Source organism: Dicentrarchus labrax, unplaced genomic scaffold, assembly GCF_905237075.1.
Source record: "Dicentrarchus labrax unplaced genomic scaffold, dlabrax2021, whole genome shotgun sequence".
Taxonomy (NCBI): Eukaryota; Metazoa; Chordata; class Actinopteri; family Moronidae; genus Dicentrarchus; species Dicentrarchus labrax.
In genome coordinates, this window is record NW_026136707.1 from 9,832,937 (window position 1) to 9,856,255 (window position 23,319).

At 38.4% G+C, this 23,319-nt stretch overlaps 3 protein-coding genes across 6 annotated transcripts; 1 reads left to right on the forward strand and 2 right to left on the reverse strand.

Annotated features, from left to right (window-relative positions):
- Positions 1-68: 68 nt before the first annotated feature.
- On the reverse strand, positions 69-1,875 carry mrpl51 (mitochondrial ribosomal protein L51). Its single transcript, XM_051406199.1, has 3 exons — positions 1,778-1,875; positions 996-1,103; positions 69-518 (listed from the first exon to the last, which is right to left on the reverse strand). The coding sequence occupies exons 1-3, from the start codon at positions 1,866-1,868 to the stop codon at positions 322-324; spliced, it is 396 nt and encodes a 131-aa protein (XP_051262159.1). The 5' UTR covers positions 1,869-1,875; the 3' UTR covers positions 69-321.
- On the forward strand, positions 1,802-9,795 carry LOC127366798 (lymphocyte activation gene 3 protein-like). Of its 2 annotated transcripts, none has more exons than XM_051406110.1 (9): positions 1,802-1,936; positions 6,425-6,809; positions 6,946-7,066; positions 7,267-7,487; positions 7,771-8,016; positions 8,141-8,455; positions 8,553-8,810; positions 8,949-9,070; positions 9,444-9,795. In XM_051406110.1, exons 2-9 carry the CDS (start codon positions 6,761-6,763, stop codon positions 9,537-9,539), a joined length of 1,428 nt encoding a protein of 475 aa, XP_051262070.1. In that variant the 5' UTR covers positions 1,802-1,936; positions 6,425-6,760; the 3' UTR covers positions 9,540-9,795. The 2 variants fall into 2 exon arrangements, with proteins under 2 accessions (XP_051262070.1, XP_051262071.1); XM_051406111.1 differs by lacking the exon at positions 1,802-1,936 and having other exon boundaries at positions 5,827-6,809; positions 8,141-8,244; positions 8,332-8,455.
- Positions 9,793-22,806, reverse strand: plekhg6 (pleckstrin homology domain containing, family G (with RhoGef domain) member 6). Of its 3 annotated transcripts, none has more exons than XM_051406004.1 (15): positions 22,671-22,806; positions 21,089-21,308; positions 20,243-20,377; positions 19,862-19,999; positions 19,009-19,104; positions 18,831-18,881; positions 18,482-18,550; positions 16,331-16,441; positions 15,242-15,391; positions 14,715-14,849; positions 14,082-14,201; positions 13,824-13,956; positions 13,618-13,733; positions 11,518-13,043; positions 9,793-10,362 (listed from the first exon to the last, which is right to left on the reverse strand). In XM_051406004.1, exons 1-15 carry the CDS (start codon positions 22,688-22,690, stop codon positions 10,182-10,184), a joined length of 3,201 nt encoding a protein of 1,066 aa, XP_051261964.1. In that variant the 5' UTR covers positions 22,691-22,806; the 3' UTR covers positions 9,793-10,181. The 3 variants fall into 3 exon arrangements, with proteins under 3 accessions (XP_051261964.1, XP_051261962.1, XP_051261963.1); XM_051406002.1 differs by having other exon boundaries at positions 18,401-18,550; XM_051406003.1 differs by lacking the exon at positions 22,671-22,806 and adding an exon at positions 22,573-22,664 and having other exon boundaries at positions 18,401-18,550.
- Between the last annotated feature and the right edge of the window lie 513 nt (positions 22,807-23,319).

Here is a 23,319-nt window from a genome sequence, read left to right on the forward strand (position 1 = left end):
ACTAAAGAGCTGAGCTCTGTCTGAGAGCTAAAGGAGTTTATGTGCGTTAGAAGGTATAAAACAAAGACTTCTTTTCCAGTCAGTTTTTATAAGGTATTTTCACACTTTTATATGATTCATGTTAACGAACCGAAAACAAACAATAAACAGAAGTAGAGGAAGTATGCTACTCTGAAACACACACATCGTCTCTTCATATGAAGATGATAACTCAGAAAAAATGGCAATATACAGCACTTTGACAGCATGAAATCACACAGACAGACTCCAGCAGTCCTTGTTGGCAGGTCCAAATATTTGCCATTATGGTGTTGTTCAGTGTTAGCGGTGTTTGCCAACGCGGTTGAAGCGTCTGTAGAGGAAGCGGATCCTCTTCTCCAAGCTGTGTCTTTCCATAGTCATCATTCTGTCTCCCACCATCTTCTTCTTTCTAATTAGACGCTGCAGTTCATTGCCTTTGAAAGCCTTCAGCCAGGAGGGACCCACAATGAGGTCTTTGGGATGAGATTTAAAGTCCCCTGCAGACACAAAGTGAGGAGATCAGTGTATATGTGATACAGAGGAGAGAAAGCAAGCAAATGTGTAGGGAAAGCACATCTGGTGAAGAGACCTGGGGTACAGATCTGAACTCAGTAAGGCACCATCAAGGCTACATTGGTCATATTCATATTTATCTTTTCAAATGGCCTCCAAAGGACTTCTTCTGCAGTTGTTGAGGATATAATAAGACTGTATGCAAGCGATCGATTCTCAATTCAGCCCTTTTTAAGTACTTAAATTAAGTTTAGTAACTCAAACAGAGGGCTTTTGTTCTCCTACATTAACAAACAAACTTAATCAGATCATATAAAGAAAACAACTTTAATAGCACATAGCTGCACTGTACGTCCTAACAGTTTCATTACATGCTCACACAGTTAACCAAAAACTTTAGACAAATCAGGGAAGCAAATTCCACAGTCTAAAATACACTTACACTGTTTCAGGACACTTACCTAAGATGCCTATGTTATCATAAACTCCAAACATGCTCCTCTTCTCAGTCCACCTGTCCACCTTCTTAAGCTCAGGGATGGCATGCATCCTGATCTGGCAGCATGTACCTGAAGAAAGGACATTGTTTCATGTCAGTATTCAGAGTATCTTTTGCACATGCACTGCAATTAGAACTGGTACAATTAGTAGATTAATGAATTATTCAATCAAAATAAAATGAATCTTGAACTTTTTTCAGTTACTTAACTCATTTATCTAGCAAAAATACCAAATATTCACTGGTTTCCGCTTCTCAAATGTGAGGGTGTGTGGTTCTTTCTGTTCTGTATGACTATAAACTGGAAATATCTGTGGTTTAGATTGTCTTTCAGACAAAACAAACTGTTTGAAAGCATCACCGTGGGAAATTTACAATGCAACAAAAAACAAAACATTTCACTCTAATGACAATAACTGTTATTTGCAGACACAACTAATTCATTAATGCACATTTACAGGGAAGTAAATTTAACTGACCTCAGGCGATGTTAATAGCTTCATAATCTGTATTTATTGTACATTTTTTCTGTCTCTTCCATACTTGTTTATACCTGCAACAAACAGGTTTCTAGTTTCGGATCCTCATGCGGTCTGTTTCTGGTGCTTCTGCAACGCCTAAATTACAAATAAAGTCTAATGTGCAGTCATCAAATGAACTCACAAGAGCATTGACTGTGGGCATAAAGAGCAATGTTGTAGCTGCAGCACAGACACAAGCAGTAACATCACAATCAGTACGCACCAGTAGAAACAGTCCTGGCTGTGAGGAGCAGAGTCCCCGCGGACTGACACAAGGACCCTCCGGCTCTCAGTAACCCTCCCAGCACCGACATCTCTGACGTTTATCTACGGTAACAGACAAAAACATTCAGCTTCATGAAAGGGTATCCAAATCACTCAGGTAAAGTTGTTCTTCGACGTGTTTTTTCTTTTCTATCAACTGTTAGCTTCGTTAGCTTTACAGTAGCTACATTGACCCTTAGCTTCAGCTAGCTCGTTAAGCTACATCAGAGGCAGTTTTATGAACGTTACCGGTTTCCACGTCCAGCAGCGATCTTCTGCGCAGTTAAAACTTTAGGTATTATTACAACAAAGCAGCCTTATAAGGAGATATTACGCTTAAACATGTGTTATTGAGGCTTCAACATGGTCCAGGTGGCCGCTTCCATCTTACTCTGTGTCCCACAATGCGTAGCGCCGGTACCGTATTGTCTTAAGAGCGGCGCAAAAAGAAAAAACCACAAACCCCAATCGTTTGACGGTCGTATTGGACGGTCTTGGTACATTTTTCACCCAGTAGAGGGAGGTAATGGTACCGAAGCACCAAAACCGTCAAATAAACAGCAATATGAATGAAAAAGTGAGGTAATTTGCACCTAAATTCAGAAACTTATTCTCAAAAGATGTCTTTTTGACACTGGCCAGGTGTTTGCCTTCTTCGCTTATGCTCTGCAGCTTCTGCATAAATGTAAATGTTTCATCAAGGCGAAGCACAATCTTGCAGTGGAGGAAGATTTCATATCCTTTACTTAATTAAAAGTAGTAATACTGTGAATATTTAATTCACATGTCTCAAGTAAAAGTACTCATATACAGAAAAATGGTCCCTGGCAGTATTACTATTAGCTTATAGGCCTATTATGATATATTTAAATTAATATCACTGGTGTATTAATGTGTATGTTGCTTTTTAGTGCTGTAGATGTTTAAGGTTTTTTGTATTTTATTTAGTATTTGGTTTACATACTGTTTGTAGCATCACTATCCTGTGAGAGACGTAGGTTATCCCTAGAAAGTCAACTTTTATAGCATATAAAACCGCTTTGTGACATATTTTACATCTGATCCAACGGTTTATGCATTTTAAAAAATGTTTTTTAGTAGGAACTCCTGGACTTCATTTGGATATGTATACATAGGACTCCCTGACGAAAGCTTATTGCTCTAATCCTAACCCTTGTTTTTAGGCCTAACTTTACCATGTCTTGACAATTTATTTGTTTAAAAGAGAGAACCTAGTAGTGTAAATCCTGTGATTTTTAGGGGTCTGAAATATTTATTGAGCTTAAGAAGCAGTATCATTTTCTCAACTCACAAAGGAACACTCAGTCCTTCAGATTATCAGAAAAAAATCACATTCAAAAACACAACATTTGGTGTTGCATGGTTTTCACTGGGAGGCTAATCTGGAGTTTTTCTGAGTGAAAGCTGAATACACTTTTGTATGCCTCCACAGTAAAGTTGCATAAAATAGAAATATAATAATGATCAAGTAAGTACAAGTACGGTATGAGTTTTAAAATGATTTATTACTATATACGGGTACATATATATTTAATGTTGGAGAACTCAAAGTTTGCAGGGCTTCATTCCAACAAAAAAAAAAAAAATATTGATCAGCTGTTAAACCTGTTGCTGGAAGAAAACTATGAAAACCTGTTGACATCCAGGTTGTTATTTATTCTCTCTCTTTTTTCTCTCTCTCTCTGTCTCTCTCTCTCTCTTCTCTCTCTCTCTCTCTCTCTCTCTCTCTCTCTCTCTCTCTCTCTCTCTCTCTCTCTTCATATGAGCACCACAAACACAGAAACGCACAGGCAGAGACCGATACTTTCAGTCTTACTGTAATGAAGACCTAGATGGAATATTTTGTCATTTTCAAAGAAACAAGCTCGCCAAAACTGATCTTTGTCTTTATTTCATTTTTGCTAAGACGTCAGTGATTGTGTGGAAATTTAAAACCAGACAAAACATTTTTGAACATTAGATTCCATTCAGTTTTAACGTAAACCACACTGCAGTGGCCTGTGCAGAGAACAGTTATGGTCTTACTGTAAGTGTGCAGAGTGTGTGTATAACTTAATGTGACTTAAATTAATGCTGCAACAAAGTTAAGGTTTGACTTTCTGTTAAATGTGCAAATACATACCGGTACTTCCACATCCACAAAGACACAAAGCACAAATGATAAAGTACAAATCAATTTATGTGTGCACAACATGAAAGAGAACCTGCTATAGACTTCATAAAAGATCAGCATGCAAAAGATGCAGTATTTTAGATTAAATTCATTTTTTTATTCATCATCAAACATTTAATATGCACTTTGTTTGTGCATCACAGTCATGTTTCCATGTAGTACTTAACGCTGCGCTGAGCAAAACGCTGACTTGACTAAATTAAAGAATTTCTCAGCAGAGCAGCATTTTTTCATCTATGCTGTGCTTCCTCTGCCAGTAAAACTCAGTGGAACATCATACTTCATCACCTACATATAGGGAGTAGTATACCAAGATATAATCATAGCAGTTATTGAAATTTAACCACAGCTGTGTTTACAATAATTCAGAAAGTCTTACGCCTAAATATTTAGTGTTTTATTGCGTATTAAGGGTTAATGCTGAAAAACTGTGTCAGTGATATGCAGCGAGAGCTTGACACAGGAACAAACTACTCACTTGCTGAACTTCTACAGAAGCAATCTGATTTGACTATTTTCCAAGCTCATCATTATTAACATAATCATGTGCATTCCCTCAAGCTCAAAGCTCAGTTGTTTCCGTGCAAGGGGCTTTTTCCTTCACAGCACTTTCACTTCATATTCAGATACAGTAGAGGTGACTAAACATCAGCTTTAGGAAAGACCACCTCACAAAGAGTGACACACACATGCTCCCAACACTGACACACTAAGGGACGCAGTTGTTGTTTTTTTAAGCACAGCCAGAAACAAATATGACACTGATTTAAATTTGAAGGCTGACAGCGTTTGCTGTCTGGAGGAAGTTCTAGGTGGATGAGATGAAAAGATTTAAGAGTATCACTCGCCTAGCAGTTACCAGGGAAAATGTCTCCAAAAGGTAAAGAAAAACAGATCTGTGGTTTCACCCACACATTTTCAGGTGTATCTACCCATCTCTGTGACTATCTCTATCTATCTGTGCATCTGCATCCATCTGTGTATCTATCTATCTAGCTGTGCTTTTAACTTACTGTAGGTTTTCCAAACCTTTTTTTTTTTCAGTTTGTAGAGTTTTCTACAAAATTCTTTGTTGAAAAAATCAAAAAAAACCCTGAAACCTGATAGACCTTTGATGTTTTTTATTTTTCTGATTTCATTTGTCACAGTAATATCACCTTTTCTCTGTCTTATATTGTTTAATAAAGAACCCAAATCTGTGTCTTAAAGGTCCTGCTCAATGGCAAGCTCTCACATCTAACAAGACCATTATAGATAGATAGATAGATAGATAGATAGATAGATAGATAGATAGATAGATAGATAGATAGATAGATAGATAGATAGATATTGTATATATATATCTTGTATTGATCCAGTAAGATGCTTTATTGGAATTGCACTGACAAGTTCTGAGAATAACAGTAAGTCTTTGTAAGCACACACAGGTATATAATATACTACAAAGATAAAAAGAAAACAGAGATCAAAAGGTAACACTTTACTTCAACACCCAAATGTAGCATTTATAAGAGAAAGTTTAAGAAATGTTTTACAACACATATATATTACAGGTGTTTTACTATATGGTCATTGCTCATCTCTTTATACTGTATAGCAACACTGGAGGACTTATAGTTGTACATTCATTAAAAAAACACTAATATCTGCCTACAACTACATTAGTCTGTTATAAACCATGTATTAAATGTTTATAGACACTTTAAAAATGCTAAATGGGGGTTTTAAACTTGAGTGTTACCAATCTGTATTTTTAGAAAAGTTGTAGAACAAAATGAGAAGACATTTTTCAATTAACTTCAACTTACATTCTTACATTCTCCAAGTATATACGATCCCTTTGGTTGATGTTTAATAAAATATGCTAAAATATGGGCTCTTAGACTAATGTTTGACTGGCAGTGTAGGCCTGTTTCTGAAGCTGTGACAGTTGGATATGAATTGACGAAAAGGAACAGAGAAGCGAGAAAGAAGTGGATGATTCATTTTCCTAAATATCCATCAGAACGTGATACCATATCACTGAATGGCCTCATTTTCATCATACTGGTGGTGGTGGTGGTGATGATGATAATGATTGCTGTGAGTTAACCAGTGGTTGTAAACACAAGTAACTGGCAGTGACGGAAGAGGGACATCTCGGTTTCAAAGCAACAACTAGAGCTTCCGTGAATGATTGCAAAGTGATTCGTAAACAACTTACATTCACTGCAGTGTGTGGAGAGTAATTATAACGTAATTTAATGCGTATTTGGCAAAGAAGCATTTCTAAAAAGATTTTGAGGTACAGATACAGTATGTCTTACTGTAGATGCTACTGTGCATAGTCATATGCTGTGTGTGTATTTTATGCGTGCTCTCACTTGCAAATGAAATAATGCAACATATTTTACTTCTATACTTGATGTGAAGAAGGAAACAGAATGAAGAAGAGAGAATCCGAGAGAATCCGTGGGAGGGAGTGGGTCCCCCCTGTTTACATCTCTGTCTTATAGTTTCCAAGCTGACACAGACAGACATCAAAGCCTACCTTGTAGCTGAAGTGACTTGAAGTTGCAGAGGAACTACGACACATTCCGATCTCCACCCCCATCAATATATAAACCTCATCAGCCCAACTTACAAAAACACATCAGACAACTCATCAAGCAGAGAGAAAGACAGACTTCAAGAGGTGGAAAACAGAGCTCATAGAAGTTCAAGTGGGGGAAAGAGATTAAAGTTTCAGCAAAATCAAAAGAGAAAAATATGCTACTGCAGTATTTTATCGTTGTGGGGATGGCCCTTCTTATGACAGGTAAATTTATAATTTTTCTACCATAATTCTTTTTTTACCTTTTGGTGATAAAATGTACATCAGATGCACATATGTTATTGCAGGTCAAAGGTGCCCATTTACTTTGTAAGTAAATTTCTTCATGTTTCTTCCCCAGGGGCTCAAAGTGAGGTGATTGAGGTGTTTGCAGAAGCAGGCTCTCAGGCTATACTACCCTGTAAATGCAACCCTTTGTCTACACATCTCCCTGCCATCATCTGGACTAAAGCTAACAAAGGGTAAGACACAACTTTTTTTTTTTTTTGCTTCCTCCACTTGTCTATGTCCTTTTCCCTCTTTCCTTTATATGTCTAGCTCCAAAAACCTACAAATCCCTCAGATCCCACGCTTCACCATCCATCCCTCCTTGAACTTCAAACCGAAGACTTTTGTCTATATGCCAATGACACTGTATTGTTTGTGACACCTCTATCCACAGCACTGTTTGGAGAAAGGAAAGGAGCGGTCTGCAGTACTGGGGTTATAGCTGGTCACCCAAAGGGAGCCACCGCGCACAATGCCCCCACTCCCAGTTTGAAAGAGGCGATTATAGCCTGCAAATCAACAACGTTAGGGATGAGGATGGAGGAATTTACTCTTGCAGGGTGGACAATGGAAACCAGGTTACTGAAAACGTGGTGTCACTCAGAATCATTAAAGGTAAGAAAATTATACTGAGCCTTGAAACCCTAGATGTTGTGACTGTTAAATGGTGGTTTTCTTTACTACACTGTAAAATTTGTTAAATCAGTGTCAAATATATAACTTCATAAGATAGAGCAGCAATTGAGCATGCCAAGACTCATAGTAATTCCACCAATTAGTAAATATGTTCATACCCATGACTTAAGGGGTCTCATTTAATATATCTGTGTGTGTATCTGGATCAGAAATTAGATGTAATATATGTCAATAATCTCATCCTTGCCTGTATCCTTTACAGTGTCCATCTCTCCTTCGGTTCCCATATGGGGGAAAGACGTTAAAATCAGCTGTGATGTGAATCCTTGGCCTAATGGCGCCACCGTGCAGTGGACGTTGAACAACAGCCGATTTTTGACCCCGACTACAATCATGAAAAAAAGTTTCATGAGGGAAAAGGCAGATGCGAGACTGACAGGAAACTGGACCTGTTTCGTGGACTACAAGGGCAAAGAGGGGCGAGCTTCAGCAACTCTGACTGTGATGGGTAAGATTCTGAAAAAAAAAGCTTTAGAAAACATAATTCGTTTTAAGAAATTAAGCTGTTTAGTTAATGTTTATTCATGACAGATGTCCTTAAACTCTCCTCTTTCATTCCCTTTCTCTCACAGGAATCGTCCAACCATCCAAAGATGATACTAAAGTGTATGCTGCTGTGGGATCTGCAGTCACCCTCCCCTGTGTGTTCTCCTCCGAGTTAATCCCCTCTAGAAAGGTCTGGGAGAAACTGAAAGCTGGGTCTTTTAAACCCACTCCTGGTCGGCTTCCTGACTCTTTCTCTCCAATCTCACCCTCCTCTCAGCCCTCCTCGGATAATTCTGCTAGTTTGAAAGAGGTTGGGTTTCAGGATGCGGGCAGGTACAGATGCTCTGGGACCGTAGAACAACAATGGTTGACTCGAAATATGCAGCTTGTCGTTGCCAAAAGTAAGCCTCCATGGATTCAGCTTATGCTTGAGTAAAGTTCTACTGAATATTTTTTTTCATCAACAGTACATTTTATCGTCTCTTGTTTTTCTCTCAGTTGACAGCAGCATCCCGTCAAAGAAGAAAGACTCTTTGATGTTGGACTGCCAATTAAGCGACACAAGCGAAGTCACCAACTATGAGTGGGTTCATGTTGTCTATGACCTCAACGGCACCCGGTCGGAGGGCTCCATCCTGAACGGGAAGACTCTAAGTATAAGCAAAGTGTCAGAGGAGAACCGCGGTGAATGGGCATGTCGTTTCTACGGGAAAGAAGGCCTTCTGGGAAATGTTACATACCAGGTTCACCTAATGGGTAAGTTCTCTCCTTCTGATTTTTTCTATTTATGATAATATGCTATAAACAACTACACTCAAAATATACAAACATACTGGACTTCTGCCCATGCAAGCCTTTATCTGATTCTATTTTTATATCGTTTTTTCCCCACAGGTGGTCTGAGTGGACAAAAATCGTCAGGTGTCTCACAAAACACCGTTGCCGTGGTTGGCCTCAGCTTTCTCCTCGTCGTTCTGCTGTTGATTTTGATTCAGATGTACAAGAACCACCAAAGGGTAAAGACCTGTTGATTGCAGCGCTGTGAAAATTGCAGTAATTCAAAAAAATAATTTAACCCTGCATTCAGTTTTACTGGAACATCTTTACTTTTGGGATAATGATAAAAAATCTGGTTGTATGATATTATTTCAATTCCCACATTTCTTGTAAAAGCTTGAAATAAGCTCAATTATTGTCTTTGTTTCTAGATAAGTCACTTGATTAAAAATAAATATTGCTCATTGACTTATATCCAATGCTATATGGTAAAAGTATAAAAAAATAATTACAAAATATTACTTAAAGATACATTTATGTGCGTATTCATACATCAGAACTTGAAGTGGACTCGACACATTTTTAACGATTTTGCACATCTTTTTTCCGCAGAGGAAAAGGATCTTTCAGTACCCTGCGCTGGAGACGATTGTTCATACCACCTCCAATGAGCGGGAGGAGAGAGAAAGGAACCGAGAGAAAATGTAAAGACATATCGATGCAGAGGCATCGCAGGAAAGATCTCACAATGCTAAACTGAATTGAGATCCATCCTCTTCATGCCTGCAATATATTGGGAGACTTTTGTTTGCACAAGTTTTGTAAATATAGTATAACCAGAGCAGACGTTGTAGCAGTGTTGTTCTTGTTGTATATTATCTTTGTAACTGTAATTGTTCTACTGTAAGTGAGGATTTGTTGCTATATATACCTGTTGAAAATAAAATATTTTACAAAGAAATTACGTTCTGGTTTTAAAAAAAATCTGGTTTTATTTATTACAATATATATATAATCTGAAGCTCTTGGTAAATGTTCGGGGAAATCCTTACTGATATAAATAATATATACAGTAATTTATAAAAAATTATGTTTCATTATATTTACACATAACACAGAACAACATGTTTATGTATTATTCTAAAAAAAATATACTACATTATTTTACATTAATTACAGAATTATTATTGGCCATAAATTCTGATTGAAAAGACCTCTGTGTCAACGACAGATTATAAATCTCCTCTTTTGTGTGCTTCGGCTTCTCATAAAAAAACCTGTTAATTTGTCCCTTCAGTGTCTTGGATTCAGATTCCAGTGACTACTGGACTCTGTAGTGCAGCTTCAGGGTTACACCTGACTACACTCCCCGTCTTCTTGCTCTGAACGTTCGTAGAGATAACAAGAGGTCAGAGATTGGTTGATGTCCTCCAGAAGCCCCCTGCCTTGAGGCTGTAAATGATCCATGACTTCATCATCATCAAAGCACCAACCTGGCCAGTCCACATTTACACCGTCCGTAAAGACAACACTAAAGAAAGATGGAAACAGAAAGTCAAAGTTGGAGTTGGATAGGACATTGTAATTGTATTATTATTACTGCATGGACTAAATGCTGTTTAAGAGCCCATAAAGTAAAAAGCAGTACAGACATAATACAGTAATTAAAACATAATACATACAATTATGGGAACTCATGATAACATTAAAACAGACAAATCTTAAATAATGCTCTGATAAATATACTTTACAGTGTTCAGTTAGTATAGAGTAATAAATTGGCCATTTAACAAGGAAACTATTAGTTTATTGTGGAGTTTCTGATTTAAACGATTTAAAATATTAAAATAAGTTTTAGCAAGTGTTTTAAGAGACGTTAAAGGTGTTAATTAGGATTTATGCCCACAGTGCTTTGTGGTTAGAAACATGAAAAACACAGGGTAATTTTAAGTTTCCATTCTCACAGAACAGTCTGTCCATTACATGCCTACTCAACACTGAAAACTCATTTCAATAGTAGAGATTTGACAGTTTAAAAAGACATTTCCAAATTACAGGTAGTACATATTAATATAAACTGTGTATATTATTTAAGAAGAAAGAAAGAATCAAAACATCTGTCATGTGATACCAGTAAGCAGATCTATACCAGTAAGCATATCTGTACCAAAGATAGCAAATGGAGACTCTGATATGACACAAACTTCATTTAAATGTCAAAGAACATCTAAATTGTGTGATGACAATATGCAGAGCAGCAGGGAGGAGAAAGACTGAATCAGCACGAGCTCCTGGAACGCTGCTCTGTGTTTTTTATTTGTATATTGTAAATGACAACTTCTCTTCACAGAAGAATATTATTATTTTAATCAACAAATATACTTTGGCTGTCTGTTAACTTCCTACATTGAAAGATTAAGGCTCAAAGTCCCACTATAATTGGAAGGTAAAATGATGTTCCACTCTTAATAAATTATGTGTCATATTTGCATGTTTTCTCTATTAGGATGCTTTTTTTTTTTTTTTACATACTTTTAAAGCATTGGTTTTATAATTATTAGGGTTAGGGTTAGTGGTTATTGTAGTGGGAGTATGCCGTTCCATACAAATCCATACATTACCCAAATGACGTGTTAGTCAGACAACGAATTACATGTGAAAGTAAAGGACATTTTGTCATACTAACCTGTCCCTCTTCTCATCTTCATCTCCATCTCCGTCCACCAGCTGCTCCTTCCATCCTTCACTCACTGTGGGTGCTCTGTGTCTCATTAGCTCCACCGCCTCCTCCCACTCTGTGTCTCTGTCTCCATCACTGGGCGATGGTGATGGTGTGGTGGAAAACGAGGGGGATGGAGGATACCTTGACTTCAAATTAGCTGTTTTCAAATTTCTGTCTCTTTTCAATCCATCTCTGTCTCTCACTCTCTCATTGGCTTTTTCCAAAAGACCCTCCAGAGGCGAGGGGTGTCCGTTGGGATTATGTCCTGAGATGGGGAATTGTGTGTCCTTCGCTTTGGGTAATGTGTACAGACTACTGGAGTGCATGCGAAGTCCATGGCCTCCTTCGATGATGATGTTAGGAATGGAGGCACTCCTTTGGGTTTTCAATTTGGGCCTTTTGTCATAGAAGTTAACATCAGGCAGCTCAGACTCAGACAATGTTTGGGGGTCTGGAGAGACTCTATCATGTATGTTCCAAAACATCCCTTGGTTCTGCTTCAGGGAGCCCAGCTTTAGCACCCGGTGGGAATCTGAGCTTTGGCCAGTAGGAAGAGAGTTTCTCTTGATATTTAGGTTGTAGTTTGAGTCAGAGTTGGAGAAAGAGAATTTGTTTGAGTCTTGAGTTGAGGGGCCCTGAGGTGTGCTAACTGGCCTCCTTCTCCGTAACCCAGGTGACTTCAAGTTTTTGGAGAAACCCCAAGCCTCTGGAGATGTCTCATTGTCTTCGGACTGGCTGTAGCTGGAATTTCTACTGATGTGCTGGTTCACAGACTGGGAATCTGAGTCTCTCCTTGCTGATAGTCCTCCTTCTCCCGGTGCTCTTTCAAGTTCAGGCCCCTCTCTGGATATTGTTGGTTGGTAAGGTGATTGTGAAGTATTATCTTCATCCATCGGATAGTCAATATCGGGATATCCACCAAATAAGAGAGAATTTGGTCCAGTTGTGTTGTATCTTAATGGAGCTGCATTACTGTGAGTGAAACTATCCAGATTAGGGGCAGATTGCACCCTGTGGTTCCAGTTCGATCTTTGTTCCTTTGTCATCTGAGATTCTACAGTTTTCCCTTTTTCCTCTGTATAGATTCCAACTTGTTGTCCTCTCACTCCCAATTCTATCCATTCATATCCTTTGGCTGCTTGTTGCCTACCAGTAAAGCCCTTACGCACTACTTTAAGGTTATTGTTGTTGTACTCAGGGTGCAAAAAAGGTACAATTGCATGACTAGAGACCACATCATCTGGAGGCTGATACTGCTCCTCTGCTTCTTTAGATGCCAGCATCCCATTTATTGATTGGGGGCTAATAGATGCTTCAGTAAGTTCATCCACAAAAGTCTCTCCTCTTGATCTTGACTCTATAAGAGGTTGTTCCTCTGTCTCCATATCATCTGTGCTGACTTCTGTAACAGGTTTGGCTTCAAGCTGCTGGACTTTCCAGATTTCTAGTTGTCTGTTGTTCTCTGTTTCTCTCAGGCTCCTCAGTGTTTCCTGACAATGTGACATAGAGAAATGAATAAAGAATTCAACAATGAATGAGTATGTTATTTCTAATTCTGTTTCATGTAACAAGACTAAGAGTCTATAGCTATGCTAGGGGCTCTATGAGGCTGTACTTAGACACAGCAGTGCTTTGAGCTAAATGCTAACATCAGCATGCTCACAATTACAATGTCAACATGCTGATGTTTAGCAGATAGCCTATAATGTTTGCTGTGTTATATTGTTTGTGTTACATTTGCTAATTAGCACTAAACACAAACTTCAGATGGAAAATGTTGGAAAAATCTTGACCTGTTGTATGTATATATAAAATAATTCAATGGCTATCAATTCAACAGTGTGTTCATTCTGAACCAAAAATGTCAACCTCATGGTGACAATAAAGGAAAAATCTGAGTATGAACACAATCTTATGGCAATCCATCCAGTAGGTGCTGACATATTTCATTCTGGAAGTGTCGGACGGACAATTGACCGACAGACCAACATTGCACACTACTAGTGTGGAATAGCAATTTCAATTATACTACTATAATTTCAACACATTTGGACCATTTTTTACCTTCGCTTGTTGGATGGTGGAGACCCATGTGGAGCAGCTCTCTGAAGTGCTGGCTGCAAAGATGTAGACATTCATAGCGCACTGAAGCTCACCTACCTCTACAAGAACAAATGAACCTGAGAGAAAAGGAGGAATGATTATGGGATCTATAAGATATTATGACGGAATCCAGTCTTTTATCTTGTCCGTAAGAAAATGCTACTCACAGCTATCCTTCACTGCTATGCAGTATGTTCTGTCAAGGGCCAGAGGAGGTCGAACTACCTTCAGCCGCTCTCCTTTCTTCTGGACTTTGGTCATTAGAAGCACATCTGAGAAAAGTAGAGCCACCACCTCCAGCTGCATCATGACACGTACAAGGAGACACGAGAAAGTAAAAAAAGTAACGACAACAATGTTCTGAACTAACAGATTTAAATATATGTAATATAATGACAGTAAATGAGTGCAGCTGCTCAGCTCACCTTGCTGTCTTTTCTCCCTCGAATCTTCAAGTTCTCCTCCAGCAGCAGCTTACGTACGACTTCAGGACCTACTCCTCTGATGGGGCATGTTAGGTCAAACTGACAGATCTCTCTGACATGCTGTCAAGGAAATCCATCATGAGTAATCAGCAGTAGAAACATATTAGCGTGAATATTAGGTTATTTTGGCAGAGATCAATAATGTACAGTATTATTATTATAACCTGAGACATCCTGTCTCCTGTCTTAGATTTTAAGGAAGAAGAAAGAAACAATATTGTATTACACTTGGTCATAATAAAAAAATATTCTAGACGGTTTTCCAGTGATTTATGACAGTTAAACTAACTAACCAATTAGCCTAATTTTTCATTGGTCATTGTATACATATTAAATACAGTAAATGTAGTAGTCCTTAAGCTTGTATTTCTTTTTTAATTTAACACTCTGCCGCTCATGTTATGCTGTTTTTATTGTGTGTTTGATTGTGTAGTAGACATGGGGTGCAGTGTGCAATATTAGTTAGCCTCTAGTGAAGGTCTAGTTGACCAAAAGGTTGATCATCAATGCATATATTTTTTTGGACTTCAGTAAATTTGCTATCTGAAAAGGAGGAAAAGAATCATGTTTTACCTTGTCAATTTCTTCATTTATTCCTTCCACCTCATATCCCTCCACCCTCTGAGCAGAGATGGTGAGAGCGAGTTCTTCATCTTTTAGCTTCAGGTAGTCATTGATACTCTCCAAAAAACTGTTTACACTGGACAACTGGAGAGGAGCAAGAGGGAGACAGTGTGAGTCATGTTTGATTTAACCGTTCCTATTTCGCTCTTTATTTCAGGCTGGATAATATTTAAGCAAAGAAACTGTCAAAAGTAAGCCTTTTTTGACAGATTACATCATGTTAACCCTGTAAAGCATTTCCTCAAAATGTTCTTGATAGTGTGAAGTAATTTGGATCACTACTTATACACTACATAATATCTATAACACAGTATTGTGTTTAATTTAAGATATCCATTGAAATGGGTTTACAGCTATAACACGGGATACAGTATAGGAAAATACTGAACAAGAAGCAATTATTTTGTTGAAATATAAGATGTCTACCTGCCTGTAAGGGCTATGCTAAAGCCCTTCATGGTTTAAAAGTTTCTCACCATGCCCCTGAGTGTGTGCTGTGCATGAGGGTCTGGGGTGGTTTTCAGCACTGCCTTGAGCAGTAGAGGATACTTTGTTATCCTCTGATGGGGTTTGGCCTGCATGTCCCCGAGCCGCATCCGCTCACACTGAGGGTGAGTCTCCACCCACTGAACAGGACAAAAAACACGTCAACAATGCTTCAAGTCATAGTTGGTTGAAACCATAAATTAAATAATATGAAAAATTTGTGCCCAATAGCATCCTACAGTAACCTAAATAGTATCTATATCTAACCATATAGATAATTTGGGTTTTATTTTCTTATGTTTTGTGCTTCTCAAAGCACTTTAAAATTATTATGTAAAAATCTTTCTGTGGAAACTTTTCACCATTTTTGACAGAAAATAGTTCACTGTGAAAACTGTTTACATGGAGGTATGTGGATTACCCTGATCAAGACATCATTCTTTGGTTCACTTCAACAGTATCTAAGTGGTGACAGAAGACCGACACAAAGGAAAGTTTCTACCAAAACAAAACCTACCACAAGAGTATTTGTTTTGTTTGATTTGAATGAGAAGACCCTTTAACACCCACCATGTACCATTTTCCGGTTAAACCAAAACATAACACCTCCCAGAAGTGTGATGGTATGACATAAGTGAAAGGGAAACACATCTACAGTGGTGGTACCTGGTTCTATACACAAGATAGCATTGTTGATTGTAGGGTGTTTGTTTCTGTTAAAACGCTATCAAAATCCCTGCTTTTTAGTCTTCCAGACTTTGTATAACTGTCTGAGAAGTGGTGCAGGACTTGCAGTCACTATTCCCAGAAATGTTTTGACCTCCGTTTTGTGAACAAGAAATCCTTTAAAACCGCTGTTAAGTCTGAATCATTTGGAGAAGAAGTTGGTGTGTGGTTGCCCGGCAGGAAGCGGCTAAGGCAGGTCGCCCACAAGGTTATGAAAGCATCACAAACCATACTGTGAAACCATTAATTACAGAACACTTAGTCATTATTACAATGAATTCCATGTACTGAATGGTAATAATGGGGTTTGTGTGAGTGTTTTAGTGTATGTGTCTGCCTTTCAATCTGTGTACCTGCACGTAAATGAGGAAATGTGGGTTGCTCTCCATCTGCCTGCGTGTGAACTCAAGATTGTTTTCCTCCTCCCAACAGTAATGCTGATAGGAAGAGAAGCGCTCATGGAACTGGGGGAAAAAAAGGAAAGGATGATTAATGACAATCTTCATATAGCACAAGTCCTGCATCCAAAGTGTTACTTTAAGGGAACTCAACAATGTAATACTGCACATGTGAATAAAGAATTTTGTGGCTCCAGAGGGAGCTGTGCTAATTCTGATATAAATTGAAGAGGTTGCCAGCGTTATGCATTGGGGGACAGAGAGTAAGATTAAAGGGGAGACCTCACTTGATTTAATGTCACTTGACCAAAGAAAAAAAATGCTACTTAACTGTGACAACACTGGAACAAGGCTTACTTCTTCATTTTACGGTAAACATTAGTTTCTCTTTGAGTGGATAGAAGAACTGTAATTTTTATGATTATGATAAAATGTTTTTGTTCATGGTGGTTAAAAAAAAGAAGGAAGGAAGGAAATTCTCAAATGTTAAACAAGACAAGATCCTGGTTTATAATGAAGTCAAGTTGCAAAGACGCAATCAACATACACTGAGTCGGTTGGGCCTGAAGACTACAAACTTGAAAATTAAAAATCTGGGGGTGTGGAGTTAGAAAGCAAGTGAGCTTACAAGACCTCTGTTGTCCACTCCTCAACTCTGCTTGAAGCTTGCAGCTCAAGGCTACATTAGCTTCTTCTAGCAAAACAGACCTGAATCTTTGACCAATCTGTCGGTGGTCATGTTGCATTGTGGGTAATGTAGGTGCCAGGTTTTTACAAGGTAGAAGAATGAATGGAATAAAAAATATTTTATCTCTGGTTCTGCTGCTTCAATTTTATTTCTTTTTTAAAACACTGCCCACCATGAGTCTGCCAGTGTTATGGGAGTTAATTGCTAAACTGGTACTATAATGTGTTTTAACTATAAGCTCGAATCAGAAAGATTCAGTGGGAACCAAAACCCAAATCACTTTCATGTATTTTGCAGTTGTCCCTAGCTCTTTGACTCCACTTTGGACTGAAATCCATTCATTGCATTCTTGAAACTGTCTTTCAAACAAAAAATATTTTTAATTTGACCTGGAGGAACTTGAATGGACAAAGAAGGATACATGCTAGTTTAGAATTGTTGAAGACATTATGAGCCCCTCAAGAGGGTAGTGATTAAAAAGGCTTTTAATATCTCATGGCTATTTACTCTATTTAGAAACAGTCAAAGGGAAACCCGAGCTTCACTCCATATAGGTTGTTTGTGATGAAGGACAAATGCTTACCAAGAACACTACTGGTGACTTATAAGAAATGCCTGACGAAGGAAAGTTGATTTGTGCATTATTTATCAATGGAGAGAATTACTCACAATTTGAGAAACCAGACGGATTCATGGGCTAAAATGGTTATTCACATTTCATCCTTTACAGAATTTTTTGTTTAAATATGGATCATAAACACACCTTCCGGTGTCTTTTTCCACATATATATTATTTTATTTATCTATTTGTAATTATCTACCTGTTTTGTTTTTCTTATTCCCTATTAAACATCCTCATGTTCTGATGATTTTGTTGCTTATTTACTCTCTTTAAAGGTCAATTAAAGCAAGAAAAAACTACTTTAGTAAGAGTATATAACTGAAACTTAGTATGACAAGTGTAAGTGCTCATCATGCAATCGTTCCTGTAGAAGTTATATCATTACATATTATATTTTTATTAACTTGTAACCACCATTTTTATGTTGCAGCTGGTAAAGTTGGAGCTATTTTTACTATTTTATATGTCGTTCCATTATTCATTCATTATAATTTACATGTACAAATAGGTTCTTGTAAATCAGCAATGTAACTTCAGCTGTCAAATAAATGTTGTGGTGTAAAAACTACAATCTTGTCAATGTAGTGGAATATTATGTGTATATATATATATATGTACATAAAATATAATAGTAACATGGAATTGAAATACACAATACCGTCTGTAAGTAAATGCACTTCCGAATGTGTTGTAATTTATCTTGCAGAGTTCATACCTGCAGGCAACCGGCCTCTAACCTCATGGGGTCAAAGGGCATGCCTGTCCTCCGGACCTCCTGTAACATGGGATAAATCACCTCTTGCCAAAACAGCTGGTGTGAGACGAGAATGGAGGGAAGGTTGGAGAAAAGCAGCTCAGGGGTCACCTGTCACAGCAGGATGTCAAAACAAAAATAAAAATCATAGTGTTAAAGTTAACACCCCTGCTTTGTGATATTTTCCGTCTTCTCGTTGGAAATCTGTCGTGGTACATTTTCCACTTATGTGTTGTAGTCTGTATCAGCTTGAGCGGATGTTCTTGTTGTGCTAAGTAATGTATGTCAGTGGTATGCAGAGCAGTGGAAAATAGGACTGTAGATTAAGTGTGTTGTGCAGCGTGTTTGTGTGTTTCCAATGTAGATGAGGCTGCATGCTCTGCAGACTGACCTCCAGGAGAAATCCATGCTGGTGCAGGTTGACAAGAGCTGCAATAACCAACTGCGAGAAGCAGACACATCTTTGTTAAACATCCTGTGGAAAATCCCTTTTCAGGTTTCACATACAGTTTATAAGAAGAAATACAGCATTTAAATGAGACTATGACAGCAGGTAGAGAATGACATACGTCTTTGATGATAATTAGCTTGTTGATGTAGGTGAGCTCAGTATGAACAAACTCCCACAGCGCCTCCTGTTGGTGTCTCTGCATCTTAGACATCGTCTGACCATTAAAACAAGACAGAAGAGGAGAGAGGCAAGAGGAAGAAAAGGAGACAATAGTTAGATATGCTTCTAATTTTCGTTTCAGCAGCTGTCAGATTTTTTAATGAACACTTTTAGATGTGGTAATTCCGGCTGTCAGTCATGTCTCAAATGGCTTTTAATGGCACTGTGAATGCATTGTATATTGTTTGTTGTCTGTATTAGTTGATTTGGCTGCAAATTAGCTTCCCCACTGGAAATTAATAAAACTGTCTAATGTAATCTTATCCTACGCACACAGGGCAGGTACTAGTAGTTAATTAATAGTTAACTCTTTCGCACTTCCCCAGCTTGTCTGTAGATCTAATATCCATTCATCCTGAAAATATACTTTCATATTTAAAAAGTGCTAAATAATTTTCCTAAAAAAGCTTACTCAAAGAAGAGTAAATAATGTAGTTTTTGGGGACTATTTTCAGCTGCAGATGTGGTGCCACAGTGAGTATTTACAGCAGCAGGATGGTGCATGTTGGACTGGTAATGGTAATGAAGGAACACGTCACTCAGTGCACAGTGCAACCAAGTGGCTCACTGATGTGTTTTTATAGCTTTGGACAACAGTGGAGCTCCATGGAACAGATGAGTAAACTACAGTACATAAACCTTTGGATACAAGGCAATACTTGTTAACAGGATCAATTCATTGTTGATTTTGGTCTTTTCATGGGATTTGTTGGCAGTAAGGAAAATACAAAATATTGCCAGAGAGCCCATACCGAATGAGAGTATACAATATCTGTCCAGTTCTTCTCCAGTGTCGTTCCTCGACTTTCTTCTTTCCACCTCCACTTTAGACTCACTGGCACAGCGTAGGTCCCCAGCTCTTGCTTCAACAAATCCAGATGGCCTCGCTCCTGAGTGGTGGGAGGACAAACATTAGAATGTAGAAGGATCGGGGGAAACCCAATTCCGGGATTAAAAGGAGGAAAATGTGATGCCAAAATGAATCAGTGAAAAGATCATCAACAGCTGTTGTGAATTTTTTTGGGATTTTTTTCCCCCCAGTTGTTTCAGTCGCACAGACACAGTTAGAGCAAGTCTGTATCTGTTTCCAAGCATGTCAGCATGTAGTGAATTAACAGGAGACAACATAAAACCTCAGACGTCGGGTTCTTCTCAGACACTCCCTGGCTGAACAGGACCTGCCTCAGTGCAGCTCTAGGTTTGGCTCCTGCAGATGCTCCCTTACTCACTGTTGCAAAGTCAGTCACAACCTTCTGCTTGGTCCGCCTCTGGAAAGGAAAAATACCATCAGGCATTTAATTTTTAGGTTGTCTGTAACACCTCAACCTGCAAGCATCAAGCAGACTGTTGGACACTTGATACTCCATCACAAGTAAAAGTCCTTTGAAATCAGTTGAGAGTATAAAAGTACAGAGGTGCTATCAGCAGAATGTACTTCGAGTGACAAAAGTAAAAGTTCTTGTTATGGTGAATGGCTCCTTTCATAGTCTCGTATACATTAAAAGGTTTTAATGAATGATGCATTCATGTGTAAACAACATTTTTGTAATGAGCTATTAAACCTGCAAAATCCTCAATGTCAGAAATGCATTAATGTCTATTATTGAGTCCTTAAAGCTTGCAATGCCGTGAGAATATTTTGACCTGTTTAATGTAAAACAACTTGTGTTTTATTAAATGTAAATGTTTTATTAATTACTGCCTGGATCTTAAAAGATGTACAGTTACTGCTCATTAAAAGGTTGATTGAATTTTGATAATAATTTGAAATAATACAGAGGTAGTTAGTTGTTATTATGTACAGATGTAGATTGGAGTAAAAGTGCAATACTCTGAATAAGCAGAATTATGAAAAGTAACAGAATGGAAATGCTCAAGTAATGCACAAGTAGCTCAAAACTTTATACTGTAAGTGTAGTTAGTTCAATATCACCACTGGCAATGTCAGTACAGGAAGCTGCCACCACCATTTCACTTGCCTGATAGCCAAACGTATTGAACCTGTGTTTGTCTGCTGACCCCCTGTGGTGATTGTTTATCTCTGCAGCTGCTGTCATCCCATCAACAACGTCTGACTCTCTGGTGTCCGTGTCCTTCTGTCTCTCCCCGTCCACACCATCTCGTGACGGCACTGATGTTTCTTCCATCAGTGATTCATTTCCCACACCATTGTTTACATGCGGCGCTTTTGAGGGAAGGCTGAGGATAAGCACACAGTGTTACTCGTTGCCAAAACTAGGTGTGTGAGGGCACAGAGGAGAAGGCTTTATAAGATAGTGGAAGACATAATGGAGGGACATTGTGTGCTTTGTTATCCTTTTAAAGGGTTATCCTTTCAGGACTAAAGCTTCATAAAAGCTACACAAACAAACAAACACAGATGAGAACAAGGAGTAAAATAAATAATAAGCAATGGGATAAATAAATAAAGCATGTCAACTTTCACATGTCTACCTGCTGTGACCATAAAAGCAACAACAAGCATCAGATCATTCATGACTACATGGGTCATTCCTTTTTAAAAACGGCCTCAAAATAACCCTATTTATGGTCCAGTTTGAAATATCCAGAAATATTTTGTTTTTCTGCTTTCTTATTTTGGTAAATGTATCTTGCAAAACAAAAATAAAATCATCAAAAAAAGCTAAATATCTATAGTATATAGAGATTTTTCATTTCAGTTTGCTATAATAAGAAGAGTTTAACTATTGCAGAAACTTGTGGTTCTATGTCATACATACACAGTAAATGCCTGTCAGGTAACTGGGAGCACACACATCATTACTGTTGCATCTTACAGTGACTTTCATTTAACACCTATAGTTTCACATAGCAACAGCTCCAGTTACACAGTCATGTGGGTCAAAGTACAACTCCTGGACTCATCTGACATTGGTTCCCACAAATCCAACACCATCACAACTTGCAGAATGTCCTGCTGCAGATTTAAGTTACAGCGAAGAAGAATGTGTCTCCACTCTCTGGAAGCTACTGTATCTCAACTAAATATTTCTCCATTTCACTGATGTTGCCCTTTTTTACACACTGCAGGATGACCACTGTTAGATACTGCTTCACGCTGCGCTGTAGGTGCAGCTCGAGATAACTGCTGCAACTGGTATGCATGATTTGGCTATTCCAATAGCAAACACTCACATGAGCACACACACCGCAGACAGGTACGCTGCACTAATCGGCTCAGGCTGTACTGTCAAACATCAAAGGACTGACGCAAGTGCTTTCATCACAGTGTCATACCTGTTTACAATCACTGTCTGTATCCCACAATAACAAACTAAAGATTTCTGAAATTACATTATATTGCATATTGTAACACTTAATTAAACCCAATGAGAAAAAAACTGGCTTCCTGGTAGTTTTATAGCCTCACTAAATCAACAAAAAAGTATCCACAGGAGAGTCCATGGTCCCACACTGCAGCTCCAACATGAAAGTGACTTACTGTAGTGAAAACATGAAGTAAAATGTTCCTCTCAAGTGCAACTACACCCTCTCGCCCCACCAGCTGAGCCTTTTAATCGATAGAATTATAGACTTTACCTGGCCTTGGTTGGATCCATTTTGTTTCAGCCTGTCATCTTTGGTTTCTGTTAGCTTTCTCCTCCTCTTTCTCTCTGTCTCGTTCGGTCCCTCCCTCTCTTCCTTTCACCTGCACCCCTGCCCGCTGCAACTGGCCTGACGGGAACAACTGGATTCTGCAGCTAACAAATCAGTGCTCAGAGCTGGTTAATGTGTCGCAGTTAAAAGTGCTTAGTGGAACTAAGGTGGTGACTGATTTCCTTGAGGATCATCTATTGTTGTTTCATGTCAATCAGGCTTATTGATCACCCTGAGCAAACAGGAGGAAATCATTTGAAGAGGGGAGGTCTTGTATGTTTTCATACAGCAGTGTAGCAGTTTCTTTTGCTCAATACATGACATAAAGAGAGGCACTGATGTGAAATCAACCATGAAAATCTGGTGTTTGATAACAGTGAAATGGAAAACATGCAGGTAAGAAGAGGTGAGTCATATAGGGAGCTTTTAGGGAAGTGCACAGGTCAAAAGAATGTGGCTACGGGAAAGAAATGGCAAGATGAAAAGATCAAAAGACAAGTCAAACATATAGGAGGAAATATGTCATTGCAAATGTGATTAATTGTTCAAAACTTCAAGCTGGAATGTAGACTGGCAGCATGTTGGAAGTTAA